Source organism: Salvia miltiorrhiza, chromosome 2 (assembly GCF_028751815.1).
Source record: "Salvia miltiorrhiza cultivar Shanhuang (shh) chromosome 2, IMPLAD_Smil_shh, whole genome shotgun sequence".
NCBI classification, from domain to species: Eukaryota; Viridiplantae; Streptophyta; class Magnoliopsida; order Lamiales; family Lamiaceae; genus Salvia; species Salvia miltiorrhiza.
The window spans coordinates 41,055,265-41,073,201 of NC_080388.1; the positions used below are offsets into that span (position 1 = coordinate 41,055,265).

The window sequence follows — 17,937 nt, forward strand, 5'->3', positions numbered from 1 at the left end:
ACGCGGCCACAAGTGTCGGCGCGTTGTTGGAAGAATGGACTTCTAGTGCATTGACAATGCATAGAAATAACTCATGGCTCATGCGAAAAACTGAGGGCCATATTGGGAGTAAAATAATCCCGATAAAAGCGATTGCCACCGCCTTCATGATCACGGCGAATAACTCGACGCTTCCTCTTTAGTTGAGGCGGAGGATCAAATTTAAAAGTACTCGCACTTGTAAGAAATTGGAAGCAAGATGCATGAAAAATAATCTGGGATTGACATTCGGATCAAGAAATTGAAGATAATCTTGGTTCGGCACTTCTTCATCAGATGATTAATTCGACGAAGAATTGTTGAAGATGGCATTTTTTGGGGGTTAATTGCTTGTAAATACACAAAGTATACTCAAATTTTGGTTTTTAACCAACAGTACTTTTTTTTGGTTAATTAGTACATAATCTTTGAACTTTTCGGAATTTAGCTTGAAAAAAAATTTCGGTCAAATTTAATCCGACGTGGACATTGGAATTTTCCTATGTGGACTTTTTTGATACAACTTCTATGACATGACAATTTTAATTTAAATTGTAGTATTATTTTAGAAGGTTGTGCAGATTATAGACTGCATTTTGCTGTGAAGCAAACAATGGCTCTGGTTTGTGCAGATTAAAGACTGCATTTTTTTGGCAGTGATGGTGTTTACAGAAATATTGGTGTCTTACTTTTGGTGGATATATATTGCTATTGAGTAAAAGTTTTGAGAAGAAATTTTGATATTTTGGATCATTGATACTTTTAGTTTTGGCTTTGTATCAACTTTTTTCAATAAATTACCTGATGTTCCTGTGATTTTTGTCCAAATAGTATTACAAACTAACCTATATTGACAGTGATATTGATCTTTACCTAAATGGGTGGAAGTTTCCTTGCACCTTATTATTCAAATCAGGGACCAAGTGGCGATACAATGTAACTATTTCCTAGTTGTAGGACTTAATATGTACAAATATGTAGGAACCAGAACCCATTGATTGGCAGCTATTTACTGCAGCTTGCTCTTTAGACTATCTTTATCAACAACCTACATCAACCAAAATTTTTAATAAAAAATTTATTTATCTCTCTTCCACATACACAATCTATAATTTAACAACATTTATGTTTTATCAATAACCTACTACAACCTAAATACTTTTTCTTTTTTTATTATTTGTTGTCATATTTTTTAATTATCAAATGCCACATGGCATTATGTCATTTAATCTTAAAGGTTGATGAACTTGGTTGGTCTGCAACCTTTTGAAGAATCGGTCATCATGTTACTCAATATTTTATTACTCCCTCCGTCCACGAAATGAGTACCCATATTTCCTTTTTCGTCCGTCCACGAAATGAGTACCCATTTCCCTTTTTGGCAAGTGTACCTCACACATCTCTTTAATTAATACACTCAAAAAGTGGGACCCTTAAACTATTCACACTACACTTCATACATTTCTTAAAACCCGTGCCGTCCACAAATGGGTACTCATTTCGTGGACAGAGGGAGTATTTTTTTAATTTAATTTTTTTGTCATCTAGTGATGACCGATTGTTCTCGGTCATTGATAAATGTAGCCTTAGACTGCCTTTATCGGTGCTAAATGGGGCGACATGGTCGACCTCCATGTAGGATAGACAATTAAAAATAAATAAAAAATGAAATGCTTGGAATTGCATGCGGTCGACCACCCAAAATAAGAGACCACCATGGTCTCTCTCTTTCCTCCACTCTACACCAATTGTACTTTGCCACTTGTCTATGTTGTATTGATTTAAAAATTTTACTTAGATAAATAGATAAAACTATTATATTTTTTATATAAAATATTTAAAAATAAAAATAAAAATACCAAAATTTATGTTTTTTCATTCTCTATAAATAGAGACCACTCTTGCCATATTTCAATACACCTTGAAATTCTTCAATTTTTCCTCTCTACATATAACACATAGATTTTCTTTCTCTAATTTTCAATGGATAGAGACAATATTTTTTTTCTATTTCGAGTTTGGATTGTTGTAATTTATATTTTTAGTTTGTCGTAATTTAATTTTTATTAGTTTATTATTTTTTCATTTTAATTTTTTTGTAATATTTTAATTTAGGTTTAATATTACTAAAATTATTACGATTAAAAATAATAATAAAATAATTATATATAATGTTGTGGTTGAGTGGTTGAGGTGGTCATTGATAAATCAACAAAAATATAGGTGGTTGGGTTGAGATGAATATTAGTGATGTGGAAGAGAGAGAAATTAATTAAATATTGAAGATGGTTGGATGGTTGAATGGTTGCTGATAAACAGAATGGCAGCCCACCACTTCAGACAATTAGACAATAGTATGTTGCTGCTAAATTCCCATTAAATTGGACAAATTATAAGAGGTTAATTTGTTACACAACAACAATTACTGCTATTCCACATATTAACGACATTCCAAATCAACGCTTATTTGTAGAAATTTTCAGAGTAGTGCCCATTCAGTAGAAATTTTCAATACCCATTCACTATGAGCTATCCCACACAAATCAAGATGACCTATTCCACATTATTATGTAGAAATTTCAAATACCCATTCACTATGAATTTCACGAAAACTAAAATAATAAAATTTCAAACAAAGACCCATTCACTATGAATCCAAATTCTTAGAGAATTTCGAAGATCCATTCATAAAAAAATTTAAAGACCCTATCACAAAATTACTTATGATTTAGTGTGGGCAAGTACAAAATCGACAACATGGTTTCAATCAAATACATGAAAACCTTGAAAAATTCAAGCTCTTGCAGATGAGTTGGCATTGAAGAGAAGATGAAAACGGTTTTAAAAAAGAAATAACATATTCACATGACTATTTTGAAGAAAGAAACACAATATTTGGCCACTAATGGAAAAAGCACAAAATCTGGCCATTTTTTACGTTTTAGGACTGTTTTGTCCTTAATTAGGACGGACCAAATTCAGGGTCGAATTCGGGTTTGCGTGCGGGTTAGGCACACATGGCACTGATAGTGTCATGTGTGCCTAACCCACATGGCACTATTAGTGCCATATGTGCCTAACTCGCACGCAAATCCGAATTCGACCCGAATCCGGTCACCCCTAATTAATGGCAAAATAGTCTTCACACGTAATAAATGGCCAAATTTTGTGTTTTTTCAATTAGTGGACAAATATTGTGTTTCCTTTTTCAAAATATATATTTCAAAAGCGTTCTCTTTTAAAAAAGAAGAAGAAAAAAAAAGGAAAGGAAAAAAGAAGAATTAGAAAAGAAGGAGAGAAAGGTGCTTTAAAATAATACTACAATTTAAATTAAAATTGCCATATCATAGAAGTTGTATAAAAAAAGTTCACACAGGAAAATTCCGAAATCCATGTCGGATTAAATTTGATCGGATTTTTTTTTTTCGGCAAAAAGTTCAAAGATTATGTATTAATTGACCAAAAAAAAAGTGTTGGCTAAAAACCAAAATCTGAGTATACTTTGTGTATTTACAGACAATTAACTCTATTTTTTGCACTTGTGAATAGAGAGGAGAGAATAGAATAATAGTGAATGGGAAATGGGGGGAAAATGTGGTATTTATAGAGGGGAAAAAAAGAGGTAAAGTTGGAAATAACCGTTGAACCACTATTTCTCAAATATAAAGAAACGGTACACTGCTGCTGGGAACGATAAGTTTTTTATTTTATTTATTATTTTTTTTTTTAATTGACTCAAAAATTCGTCTGCACCTGGTGCGCGGAGAAGGGGCTGGTGCGGACGGCAATGGGGGGGGGAGGGCACTGGCCTGGTGCGCACTCCCCCCCATAGTGGGTGCCCTTCGTGGTTGTGTTTGCATCATCTTTCTAATCGTCTAAAAGACTGGAGAAGCCTCAATTGCAATATTTAAAAATATTCAATATATATTTTAAAAGGTTAGAAAGTGAGATCAAAATTACAAAATGGCTATAATAGACCCGTGATTTATTTTCTTACAAACTCATTTTCAAGTTCTATGAGGCACATATTTAACTCATTGAGTCAAGTTCAAACCTTTCATACAAATCCAGACGTGATTCAAAATAATTCATCCAACAATATGTATTATCATAAACCCTATCACATATTTTCATCTAACACATGTTTTACAACAATTAAGCCCAAAAATAAAAGTAAGATAAAGTTCAAAAACAAGAATAAGAACAAAACAAGAAAAACGAATATGAATAGACTTTGTGGACGAATAGACTTTTATAGAAAAAGATATATCATTTGCATTTAAGAAAAATATAAATTATTGTCAAGAAAAATATAATTTTATTCATATTTTATATGTATTATTGATAAAACTATCATTTATTTTAATAACAGTAGTACTCCCTCCGTCCCACCGAGTTTGAGTCGTATTCTTTTTCGGGCTGTCCCGCCGAACTTGAGTCATTTATTTTTTTGACAAAAATTAGGCAATTTAAAGCACTAATTTATAAAACTAATTGCACCTCTTATTATCTTCTCTCTCTTACTTTATCACTTTATTACCTTCTCTCTTATACTTTATCACTTTTATAACTATACACTTAAAACACTAATCTACAACTTCTTAATTCTCGTGCCCAAAAGAAACGTCTCAAGCTCGACGGGACGGAGGGAGTATTATTTATCATTAGTTAAGTATCATTTACATAAAATAACTGAATAGAGTATGGAAAAACGTGGACATGCACGAATCAACCCGGTCCGCATGGTACAACCGACCTCATTGGAGACCAACTCTTTTTTTTTGTACAAAGTTTTTTTTAACTTAATTCTAATAACAATCTAAAAAAATAGAAGTTAATTAAACTGCCCAAATTTTTTAGTTTTTTAGTTTTCATTTTCTGGATCCAAATTTTCTACTTCAAAATTAAATTATAATCCATAAAATTTAAGATCACACACAACTTCAAGATTCTCATAGCCCAAATGACAAATACAAGTGATCATAAATTCATAATACCAACTTTTGATTAGGGAAATAAAAATCCTCCAAAGTTATACCATTTCCCTTACTTTTTAGAAGCTTTCACTTTCCATATAAGCCTATGCCATTGAAAGTAGGATAAGCAAACTTGAACCAAAACTGCCAAATCGAACTAAATCAAACTAAAATGGTGATTTGCTTCGCTTTTTATTAATTAAATGGTGCAATTCGATTTAAAAAAAATTGAAAATTGTTCTTTTTGAGTTTGCAATTAAAAAAGTGATGCAATTTTCAACCCGAACCCGCTTGAATAATTATTATTAATAAATATATAATTTTTCAACTATTTAGATTAGCTAAGGTTTATGTTATCTCCACATTTCAAATGTGCGCCACAATTCTCATTACTTTCATTCTCAAAAGTCCAATCTCAATTTTACCCCCGTGCGCCTCTTGCTCTATTCCACCGCACGTCGCCACATGCGAGAGCCCCTCCCCAGCGTTGGCTCCGCCCCAGCATCGCCCCCTTGGCCCCACCCCAGCCTCACCCCTCTTGCTACCATTTGCGAGCTTATTCACCTTTGTCATGGCGCCTTCTCGGTCTCTTTGTCGCGGTACGCCAGTGCCCCAAGGTTCACACTCCAGTGGCGCCGCAGCCTTGCCACTCTGCTGCAATTGTGTGTTTGAGTTTGAGGATAAGACACTGACAAACAGTTTTAGCCAACTAGAATAAAATCAAACTGAAAATTTACGAGTTGGTTTGGTTCAAGTTTGGCCCTACAAACGATTTGGTTCGGGTTGAAATTTTACTGATAATTCAGGGTCGTGTTTTTCGGATTTGGTTCGGTTTCAGACCGAACCGCCCGAAATGTTCACCTCTAATCAAAAGTTATGCATGGCATTCTCTTCTTACTTGGAAAATGTAAATCATTATAGGGTAGATCCTACTATTTTAAGTTCAAGACAGTTGCTTCTATCAAGCAATAATCATATATCATCACTGGAAATTGACGTTAAAAAAAAGATCCACAAAAAACTTAAGTTAACAAAATGATAGGAGAAAGGAAAAGAAAAATGTGATATAAACCTTGTTGAACCAATTTCATAAACATGGTTAGAATACTAAAATAACCGAAAATGGATGGAAGCTAATGCCATTTAAAACAACTCTAAAACATAAAATCTAATGCGCCGATACTTGTATGGATGATTCAAGAATTATCATCCTGAAAAGATCCAACAGGAAACACCGCAAATCATTTCACATTTCCCTTAGCAGTATCGATTGATCAGAATGCCAAACCATCCAACGCCATTAAAAGGCATTCAAGAAATGGTAACACAAAGGTAATAAGGAACTGCTAAAACATTGTATATAACTAGCATATAAAGATAGGTTCAACCAGAACACTAAGGTTAAAGCACAAATAGAATTTGGATTTGTTATTCTTCTACTCAGCTCTCAATCTGCAATCAAAGTTAGTATCTATTACCATACTGGGCATATTGAGATGAGCTGCTAGTCGCAGCTCCGGACCAATTCATCACCAAGTTGCCCTCTGCCAATTGATGACTGGCTATGATGTAAGTGACAGGAACACGATCATCACCGAGCTTCCCATTCTTCGCCGCCTTGCCGCCATTCCTCGGCTTCAACCCCTTAAGCCCTAATTTCTCTTGCCTCATCATACTAGACCAAGAAACTGCCCCTTTACGCTTGATCCTATGCATCCATCGACTGCTATCCTTCTTCCACTTCTGCACCTCTCCAAGAGAGAACGTGTCCTTCCCTCCTACTTCCTCTTTCTCTCCTAAGACGAAGAAAGCCGGCCTCGACCCAGCTACCGCTATCCTTGGGAAACCATCAGAGCTACCTGCATTCTCTCCCTTGGCCTTTGTGGAGAAAGCAGAGACGAAAACATCCTTCGCACTAGTTATTTTGCTCCCTGAACCTTCACTAGTAAAGCGGCTCTTCGACGAAGAAGGCACTCCAACCGTTACATATTTAGACTTCGTAGTTTGTTTCTTTCCTCCAATAGAGGAGTAATCTGCGCTTCTGTCATCCACCAACCCCGGCAGGGAGGAGAAGGCGAACGCGCCGCTGGCGGGGGCGGCAGTGGGTTCGAGACTCTTCGCTGGCAGCGTGAAATCCTCCGCCGCGTTGGATTTTCTCTGGAGTTCTCCGCCTTCCCATCGTACTAGAGCAATCCGAGAAGTTCGATTAGGATCGTACTCTATCCTTTCCACGATTCCAGTGGCCGAAGTGCTTCGTTTCAGATCGATTCTCCGCTGAAATCGAAATCTCCTCGTCTTCGTTGAGAAGTTTCTTCCATCTACATTCCCGAATTGACCGCGGTGCGGCGAAATCGAAGCATCGCTAAAACTGCTCGTCTCTACAGGAGACCTGATCCGTGTAATGATTTAGGTGTCAATTTCTCAGATCTGGGAATGAAAGTGCCATTATTTTGGAAATACGGATGTAAGGCTAAGCGAGTAGAGAGGAACCTGAAAATGGAGGCGGATAGTCTCGCCGTGGCACTGCGAGCGGATGTAGAGGCGGAACGGAAGACTGTTCTGGCGGCGGCGGACATGACGTAGTGTGTTTAACGATCAAAAGCGCCGACGAGAAATGAAGAAGAAGAAGCAGCAGCTTGAGGGAGAAATTTTTCGTGAAGAAGAATAGCGGCGCGGCGTTGCGTTCTGATCCAAAAGTAGGATTCTTTATTTTTATTGTTATTAATTTTATTTAATATGGGCTTATATCTTTTGGGCTATTGATTTAGTTTATTTATACTACTTTATTCTCAACTACTAGTTGAGTAACCCATTGAAATTTGACGAAAAATTATTTTATTATTGAAAGTAGAGGGAAAAGTAGAATAGAAGAGAAGAGAAAAGTATAATCCCAATTAACCATTGTTAAACAGAGCCCAATAAATATTTTCTTAGAAAAATCGGTCCAATTAAAGAGGCCCAAATAAGTTTAGTTAAAAAAACTTGGCCCAAGAATGGAGCTCAATTAAAAAAATACCCTTCCATCTCTCTCTTATTGCCTCACGATCCTCTCTCTCTTCTTCTCACAGATTTCACGCGCACACACAAAGAGAACGCACGCCTCTCTTTCTCTCTTCGCTTATGCCGCCGTCGCCTGAGGCCGGCGAGGGTCCGGCGTACGGCCGTCGTCCTGCTCCGTCTGCAATCGCCCAGTGAAGCCGCTGCTCGCCGCCGCCGCTGCTGAAGCAACGCCGTATGGTTTTGAAAAGTAAAAGTTGTTCTTAATCTTCTGTGCATCATGAAAATAATATTCTCTCCGTCCACCAAAGAGGGCACCCTATTTGGGTGCTGGCACGGCTACTAAGAAAGTTGATAAAGTTGTTTTGAGTGGGATAAAAATTACAATAAGGATAGTGTTAATGACATTGATTAGTTTGCTAATATTTTTTTGTCTTTGAGAATTTAAACAATCCTACTCTTTATTGAGTCCGATTTTAAGATTGAAATTAGCGAGAGAATCGTGTTTTTTTTAATGCTTATTTTAATGTAAAAGACTATTTTTGAGCTATACATAATCAACTGCATTTTTATTAATTCCAAATCTGAAATAAATGTGAGAACCACACAAATTTGGCGCCAAAAAGCACACAAAGTGTATTTTTATTGGAGGGAAGCTCAAACCCCACCTAACCTCCTTTATAAAAGAATCTGGCGCAGAATTCTTTCCATTACAAACAAAGGAAATCTATCCTCCTTCTACAGCATGTCTAGTAAACGAAATTTATCAAATGAAGAGAGGAACAACATTGGACAGTGGCTCTTACAACACAGCAGAGAAGGAAATCTGATTCATGGAGCAAAAAAGGAGGCGACACAAAAGTTCCTAGTTGATGTCAAGACAATCTGGCGCATTTGGAAATCAGCAGCTGCTCAACAAGCTTTGGGAAGACCTATTAATGTGATTTCAATGAAGAAGGGATCAAAACATGCAGACAAAAAGGTACTTGATGTAGAGAGAATTAAAACATTGTCAGTTTTAGAGAGATCTTCCCTCATAATCATGTCAAGCAAGATAGGTGTGAGTAAGAGCTTGATCCATCTGTGGGTTAAGGAAAATAAGTTAAAGCCACACATTAATGCAATCAAGCCATTCCTCACACCCCAAAATATGCTGTGTAGGCTTAGATGGAGCCTATGTCAGCTCAATCCATTAAGTGAAGGTGGAAAATTCAGATTTCAGACAATGTATAACATAATACATGTAGATGAAAAGTGGTTTAATTTGACTAAGACAAGTGGCAGATATTACCTTTTACCAAATGAGATAGAGCCATATAGGACATGCAAATCAAAAAGACACATTGAGAAAATCATGTTCTTAGCTGCTGTTTCAAGACCAATATTCGATAGCAATGGAAATTGCATTTTTGATGGCAAAATTGGTATATTTCCATTCATAACTGAGGAGCCAGCTCAAATAAACTCTAAGAACAGATTGAAACGCACCATAGAAACAAAACCAATTCAAGCTATCACAAGAGCAATCACGAAGGATTGCTTCACCAATCAAGTCAGTTTCATGTCATCTTTCTTACTATCAGAATGTTATTTCATCATTTAGTGTTTATAAAACCAACCTGTATGCAGATGATTCCAATCATTAAAGCTAAGTGGCCAGCTGGAATGAGCAAACATATATTCATACAATAGGATAATGTTAAACCACATACAAAGGGGGATGATCCAGATTTCATACAAGCTGCCACCTCTGATGGATTCAACATTCAACTAATTTGTCAACCAGCAAACTCTCCGGATACTAATGTCAACTATCTAGGATTTTTTAGGGCTACACAATCACTGAAAGATAAGAAGCCAGCTAATGGGGTAGAAGACTTGCTCAAGAATGTGAAAGATGCATTTGATGAGTATCCACCAACAAAGATAAACCATGTGTTTCTATCATTGCAAGGGTGCTACATAGAGACTATGAAAATTTAGAGGAGTCAACAATTATAAGATCCCTCATATGAGCAAAGAGAAACTGGAAAGGCTGGGAATACTACCTGAATGCTTAGAAGTGGATGATCAGCTTGTGCATGAAAGCTTAAACTACCTATATTTGCAAGAAAGTGGGGAAGATACAAGCAACACAGCCGAGAGCCTACTGGTAGGACTTCAACAACTTGACTTAAGCAAGTAGTTTATCTCTATTTCAGTTTTTTGTTAAGGGTTTACAGTGACAAACAATGTATAGGAATTTTAGAGTTGTTTGAAATGTAAACTCAGTTTATTTGGTTTAGTTTTTCCGTCAATTAAATCACAATATTGGCATCACCAGCCCCCAAACTTATAAATGTAGAATTCAGAACGAAATCACCTGAGAGGCCGATTAAGTTTCGGCAGCCACGAATCCTTTTCTAGAACCATCGGATCCGGCGAATCGCCTAGCGCCGCGGGTGGAACTGTTTATCGAAGCGGCGAAGAAGGTTTACGAAAACAACGGCGGAGGCAGCGTATCTCTCCAGGGAATGGCGGAGGAGGAGGTTTACGGCGGCAGGCGGAGGACGTGCAATTTTGTCGGCGACGAATTGTTTGGAACAATCGATTTCCACCTCAGATTCATAGAATCTTCAGTCATCGGCATCAACGGAGAAAGATGAGAGTTCTCCGATTCAGATCCGGCAGCCAAGAATCCGTTTCTGGAACCATCGATTCCGTTTCCACCTCAGATTCATAGAATCTTAGTCGTCGGCATCAACGGAGAAAGATGAGAGTCCTCTGATTTAGATTCGGCAGCCAAGAATCCGTTTCTGGAACATCAATTCCGTTTTCACCTCAGATTCATATAATCTTCAATCATCAGCATCGACGGAGAAAGATGAAAGATCTCCAATTCAGATGAGAGATCTTCGTTTCTGAAACTATCGATAGATCACAAAGGGAAAGCAATTGAGAAAGGGGCAAAACTTTGAGAGTTCAGAGCATCCACAATGGTGGGTGCGATGGCCGGATCGAACCCGGCCTATCGCACCCACCACCGTTGTTGCTCCCGGGTGCGATGGAGGGGAGGCGAGCGCTCGCACTCGACGAATGTGGGAGCGAAGGAGGGGGCGTGTAAACACGCGCCCCTTTCCGAAATTAAAAAAAAAAAAATTTAATTTTAACGGTCAAAAGACCGTTGCTCAACGGTCTTCGGCCGAATTTTTTTATTTTTTTTTTATTTTTTTTTTCTTTTCTTTTTCACCTATATATATCCCCTTCAATCACAAACACAATTCATCCAACAATTCTCTTCAACTCCTAAAAAATGTCTTCATCCACCAATTCTTCCAACAATAATTCTTCTTCTCAAACACAATTCAATTCCGGAGCACCACCGGAGTTCGCCGCCTATTTGGCACGGAATGCAAGCTTGAAGGATGCACGATTGCATGCTCGCCTCCGCGACGATTTGGTTGAGCATATATGGGCACGCTTTGGTCCGGTTGACCCGTAGTTCGACGGCTTTAAATTATTCGAAAATTGGATGTTTTAAATATTTGTTGTTTTTTTTTAATTTTATTTGTAATGTTTGGATTTTTAATTGAATGAATTTTATGTTGTTAAAATTGAAGTTGTTTAATTTAAATTGAAAAATGAATAAAAGTAAAGAGAAAATGAAATTAAAATCTATTGCACCCGGGTGGGTGCAATACCATTGTGGGAGTGGGTGCAATAAAAGTGGGACCCATGGTATTGCACCCACTATGGGTGCAAGCATTGTGGATGCTCTCAGAGAGAGAGAGAGAGAGTAATTTAATTTGGGGGAAATGGGGTCAATTAGGATTTAGGCGTGTGGTATAGTTTTAATTAGTGAACTAATTATATGGATTAATTGAATGGGTTAAATAAAATGGTGGGTTTATTAATGGTATAAGTTGTAAATAAGTTGAAAAATAAAGGGTATGAATATACTAAAAGGTAAACAAGGCACTTTTTCATGGACAGAGGGAGTACCATATATGAAGTTATGAGTATAGGATGTGAAACCTGAAGAGAACTTTGTGATTCTTGTTGATGTTCTGGAGTTTGATTGGTTTATATTGGCTGCAGTAATGATTCAAGAACAAGGTTATTGAATGAGAAGATATTATAAGAAAGCATAAGAATTGAAGCTATTCCTTTACCTTAACTGAATATTGTCAAAATGATAACTCTGCACTTTAGAATTTGATTAGTGAAATTGTTGATTTGAGCTGAATCGTTTAGATGATTATAAAGAGGAATTCCGTAGACAACGGAATTCATGATGAGGAAAATTTTTGTGGAGAGGTTGATGGCTTTACTGTGGAAAGTTGCAGCGTTTGAAAAAAATGCAGATTACTTGGGATAATGTTGTAGAGAGTTGAGGGGGAGATTAAGTCTGCAGACTTTGAAAAAAGATTTCTGCTATTCTTGAAAAGAATAGATTTGCTACAGGAGAAAATATGTAGCTTTCGAAAAGAAAGGTGGCTGAAGTAATGAGGTGTTAGAGGGATGGTGAAATAGTGTAGTAGGATGTGATGTGACTATTTATCATGTTCTAATTTCTCATAGTTCATACTCGTTTATGTAATAATTCTCCAATTCTCGCTAACTAAATACTTGTCGTATTTATATAAATTAAATCCTCAGACTTGAGATTTAATTTGCGAAAGTCGGAATTAACTCACGACTTAATACTAATACATATAGCACAAGATAATAAAATTATTATTCACATAAGCTCAAGTTATAACTCTATCAACTCGATCTAAATAACACGATTTATAAATCGGTTATAAATCTGGAATTTCTAATAATATTGATTGCATCAATCAATTGGTAAAACAAAGTCTCAAACGTGTGTAGCTAAACCAATAAATTTATTGGTTTGATTCAGAGCTGAATATTAAATCGCAAATTCTATATCTCTTATACAGATTTTTGTTGAAATAATATTATCTAGATATAACCATCTCCATGAATAATTAAATGTGCAAAAGAACTATTATAACTAATTAATTAATGCAACTATTTAATTTAATATGTATTTAAAAGAGCGGGGCATCACAGGAGCGCACCCATATATATATATATATATATAGGGGAGGGCTACAGTAAAAACACTTCTTAAAATATAAATATAAACGTTTTTTAATGTACGAATTTTATCCAACAGGGTTACGAATTCATCCAACATGGTTACGAATTGTGAAAAATAAATTTTTGCTACCTTTGAGATTCGAACCCAGGACCACGAATTCATCCAAAAGGGTTACGAATCAACCGTAGATCTTGATGATCTAAGGGCTGAAAATCATTTATATTTTATACACTTAAGAGTGTTTTTATTCTAACCCTCCCCTATATATATATATATATATATATATATATATATATATATATATATATAGGGGGGAGAGGTTCAAATAAGAACCACTAAATAAAATTAGAACGGAGAACCATTTTAAACCATTCGATCATCAAGATCTACGGTGGATGCATCATCTTGGTGGATGAATGCAGATCCTGGGTTCGAATCCTGAAGGGAGCAAAAAATTTATTATTTTCGGATGCATTAAATTTAATAGCGAATGCATTAATTTATATAGTAGATGCATTGATTTTAATGGTTCTTATGTTCTCACCATAAGTGTGGTTCTCACTATAACCGCACCCTATATATATATATATATATAGGGTGCGGTTATAGTGAGAACCACAATTATCGTGAGAACATAAGAACCAATAAAATTACTGCATCTGCTATACAAATTAATGCATCCGCTATTAAATTTAATGCATCCGAAAAAAATAATTTTTTTGCTCCCTTCAGGATTCGAACCCAGCACCTGCATCCATCCACCAAGATGATGCATCCACCGTAGATCTTGATGATCGAATGGCTTAAAATGGTTCTCCGTTCTTATTTTATTAGTGGTTCTTATTTGAACCTCTCCCTATATATATATATATATATATATATATATATGAGGTGCGCTAAAATAAAAACCATTCTTATCCTATAAAATAAAAACAATTTTAGACCCTTGATTCTTTATATTTGGGCGGCTAGATTTGGAGGAGATTTGGCTGAAATAATTAACGCTTAATATTTAAGGGGGATACGAACATTTCAATAAATATCCTTTTCCGGGATCACGTTTAAGCCTCTATATCATTCTTTAACTACAATTATTTAGGTTCTTCACGTTAACTATCAGATTAAAAAAAAAATTGCTTGAAGTTGAAGTAGACGCTATCAATTTTTATGGAGAATCCAAGTATGCGAATTCACTGTTCATAATATCATGGTTATTTGTTCGATCCAATGAGTTTAGTAGGAACGTCATTTCATTGAAGTATGTTGAAGAATATGTTTTCATTTTTTTATTTGTTGAGTGTAATTTAAATTCATCCGTTCATAGCTTCTTGGTTTCATTCCTTCATGAAATTATATACTAATTTGTTCATATGTTCTTAGGTTCATTCGTATGAAATTATTTGTTCATGTTTCATAGATTCGTAGGTTAAGAAATAAAAGTTCATCAGATTCATACGTACAGTAAATTATTTGTTCAGAGGTTCATAGGTTATATATAGATGTTCATTGGTTCGTAGGTTATGAAATAGATGTTCATAGGTTCGTAGTTTATCAAATTGAAGTTCATACGTTCTAAGATTCATTCATTGAGGAAATTATTTATTAATTATGCATTACGCATCAGTTTTCAAGTTTCAAAAAATTCATACCAAAATTCTGGTATATGGTGCGCAGATTATTTTCTACTTTAGTGTCCCAAAAATCCTGACAATCATTGAATCAATTAATTAAATTGTGTTTTGTGATTCATCAGTTAAGTCTTTCATCGTATTTTATGATAATTTCAGGTTGTGAAAACACTGAAGGGCAGCACAATGGACACCAATTATACAAACCAATTTGTGACGAGCCTATGAAGCCCTACGTAGGTCAAGTGTTCAAGTCTCTTAAAGATGCATTTCAGTTTTATAAAAATTACGGAAGGTCGTCTGGATTCGATGCTCGTAAAGGCGCTCTTAAGAGAGGGAAATATGGGCAGATTATATATCAATATTTTTTCTGCATCAGAGAAGGCATTAATCCTGCTACGCATGATCAGTCATCCGAAACACAGTCGAAGAAAAAAAAGAGACGTCGAAAGCCATCTACTAGGAACGGCTGCAAAGCACGTGTTACTGTGAGCAGAGGGTGAGTACGTTGTTAGCAATCTCGCTGAAGCTCATAACCACGAATTAGTAACGCCAGAGTGCCGTCACCTGATGAAATGCAATCGGAACTTAGATCTGTCACATCACATGATCATGTTAAAATGTGCTAAAGCTAATATTGGACCAATGAGAGCATTCAGAATTTTTAAAGAGCTGGTTTGTAGCTATGAAGACGTTGGATGTACGAGCGATGACTTTAGAAACTTGTCCTATCAGATGAATTGTTATCCTGATGGTTCAGACGCACAGTTGCTGTTGGACAGATTTATCACCAAACGCGATCTGGATGATCGGTTTAAGTGTGAATATTTGCTCGACGAGTGTCAAAAAGTGAAGAGCATATTCTGGAGTGATGCAACAGGGGTTGAAAACTTCAGCATCTTTGGTGACGCAGTTTCGTTTGATGCGACCTACTCAACCAACAGGTTTGTGTTCAATATACAGAATAATAAACCGTAACATTAATATCCTATCTTATAATAAGCACTATTCAAACTCAATTGATAGGTACAACATGATTTTTGCACCCTTTACTGGGAAGGACAACCATGGTGGATGCGTTACATTTGCAGCTGGCTTACTAAGCAGAGAGGATGTGAGTTCATACTCTTGGATACTAAAGCAATTTGTGGACTGTATGGGACATACACCTACTATGCTTATAACTGACCAAGATCCTGCACTGAAAATCGCTGTTGAAAATGTGATGCCGAATACAAGACACAGATTTTGCATGTGGCACATAATGATGAAAGTGGCCCAGAAACTTCCAATTTCGTTGAGAGAAAACGCTGAACTGACAAGCAAGTTATACGAAGTTGCATGGTCTGAGTTCGACGAGCCTTCTGATTTTGAGGAGAAGTGGTTCGAGGTTATAAATGAATATGGCCTTGCTGAACATTCGTGGTTCTCATATATGTTCTCCAAGCGGACATATTGGATCCCTGCATATTTTCGTGATTTAAGTATGAGTGGTTTGTTTAGAACCACATCAATGTCGGAAAGCGAGAATAGCTTCTTCCGTAAGTACTTGAATCGCAATTCTAATCTCGCTTCTTTCTATATTCATTATGAAAGCGCAATGCAGGCCCAGAGACACTCATACAAACAGCTGTGCATGACCGACCAGACTACGACACCCAAATTGAAGACACACTCATCCATAGAGCAGCACGCGTCTGATATATACACCAGGAATATTTTCTTGGAAGTGCAGGTTGAAATATTTGAGGCATTTAACCGCTGCTGCATAAAATCAATGGATACAGGAGCTGAAGAGCACTAGTATGTCATAAATGATCGTTCCAATGGTACCTTCTTTGTGGCTCACAACATGTTGGAGGACACCATAATCTGCTCATGTAAGAAATTCGTGAAGGATGGGTTGTCATGCAGGCACATGTTTGTTGTTATGCACAACATTGGTCTCAAAGCTATTCCACAGAAGTATGTTATAGGTAGATGGCTGAAGGATGCTGGGAAAAGTGTGTTATCGATTGACAACATAAAAACACACAACTTTCCATTATTTTCAGAGGCGTTTAGATGCATCGCAATTGCTGAAGGGAACGAGGCGTTAACTGAGTCACTCATGGTTGAACTTAAAAAATGGGCAGATACCAATGAGACTCAGTCCACAACCTCTGCAACTGCTAAGGAAAAAATGTTCCAGACGTTCTATAGATCCAAACTACCCTCTGAAATAACCATACATCCGCCAGACCCGGTAAAAACTAAAGGCAGTGGGAAGCGTTTGAAGTCTACTTATGAGAAAGAGCTCCAGAAGGCCAAGAAACCAAAGAGAAGGTGCAAAAAATGTAGACGCCTGGTCCGTCATGATTCGCGCAATTGTGGAAAGGTTGTTGAGGAGGAGAGCGATGATGATTAATTAGAATATTATCATTCGCATTCTACACTTTTGTTTTATTCATTTAACTTATTACGTTTTGGATATTTTAGCCCTGGACTGAGAACTGCAGTAGTACTTGGATATGTTTTTTTTTTGAAATCTGGATTTAATTTCATCAACTGACAAGTTGATTTCATTTATCATATTATTTTTCTGTAGTGAATACCTATGTACGTATGAATGAAGTCGGTTAATACCATGCACTTGTTTCACGCTTATAATTCTGGATACAGATTACTGCATCAATCAAATGAGAAGTTGATTTCATTAAAGCCCCCCACTAAATCTATTTTGTTATGAATCTATGAAGGTTTGCAAAAATCATGTTAAAACCATGCATTATTTGCATGCGTACAATTCTAGACGTACGTTGATTCATTCATGAATCAACTGAGAAGTTGATTTCATTCATCTTATAATTATTACCTTATGAACTTATTGAATAAAGTTAAAAAATACCATGCACTATTTTCATGCTTACAATTTTACAAATAAATAAAACAAAAAAAAAGTTATTAATATGGTGATTGCATAGAGATAATGACACATGATTCATAAGTTATACTCCCTCCATATTCAAATAACTATCATATAACACAATATTACACTTACCAAAAAAGAGTATAATTAATTTCATATGTATACCTTTAATTATATTTTCTAACTTTAATATGAAGTACTTGAGAAGAAATGAAAACCATGCATGCATTTAATTCTAATATTAAAGATGCACAAAATGTTTAGCTTAAATTTATTCTAAAATATCATAATATGGCACTTAAAAGGGAATGAAAAACCTTT

General features: G+C 36.1%; 4 protein-coding genes across 4 annotated transcripts; 3 read left to right on the forward strand and 1 right to left on the reverse strand.

Annotated features, from left to right (window-relative positions):
* Positions 1 to 6,177: 6,177 nt before the first annotated feature.
* On the reverse strand, positions 6,178 to 7,773 carry LOC131013454 (60S ribosomal protein L2, mitochondrial-like). Its single transcript, XM_057941545.1, has 2 exons — positions 7,485 to 7,773; positions 6,178 to 7,383 (listed from the first exon to the last, which is right to left on the reverse strand). Exons 1-2 carry the CDS (start codon positions 7,568 to 7,570, stop codon positions 6,459 to 6,461), a joined length of 1,011 nt encoding a protein of 336 aa, XP_057797528.1. The 5' UTR covers positions 7,571 to 7,773; the 3' UTR covers positions 6,178 to 6,458.
* A 963-nt stretch (positions 7,774 to 8,736) lies between these two features.
* LOC131008464 (uncharacterized) lies at positions 8,737 to 9,974 on the forward strand. Its single transcript, XM_057935340.1, has 2 exons — positions 8,737 to 9,543; positions 9,684 to 9,974. Exons 1-2 carry the CDS (start codon positions 8,737 to 8,739, stop codon positions 9,972 to 9,974), a joined length of 1,098 nt encoding a protein of 365 aa, XP_057791323.1.
* A 4,958-nt stretch (positions 9,975 to 14,932) lies between these two features.
* LOC131008465 (protein FAR1-RELATED SEQUENCE 5-like) lies at positions 14,933 to 16,512 on the forward strand. The gene is made up of 3 exons (XM_057935341.1): positions 14,933 to 15,207; positions 15,392 to 15,652; positions 15,735 to 16,512. The coding sequence occupies exons 1-3, from the start codon at positions 14,933 to 14,935 to the stop codon at positions 16,510 to 16,512; spliced, it is 1,314 nt and encodes a 437-aa protein (XP_057791324.1).
* Positions 16,513 to 16,560: 48 nt separating this feature from the next.
* On the forward strand, positions 16,561 to 17,115 carry LOC131008466 (uncharacterized). Its single transcript, XM_057935342.1, has one exon. The coding sequence runs from the start codon at positions 16,561 to 16,563 to the stop codon at positions 17,113 to 17,115; it is 555 nt and encodes a 184-aa protein (XP_057791325.1).
* Positions 17,116 to 17,937: the final 822 nt, after the last annotated feature.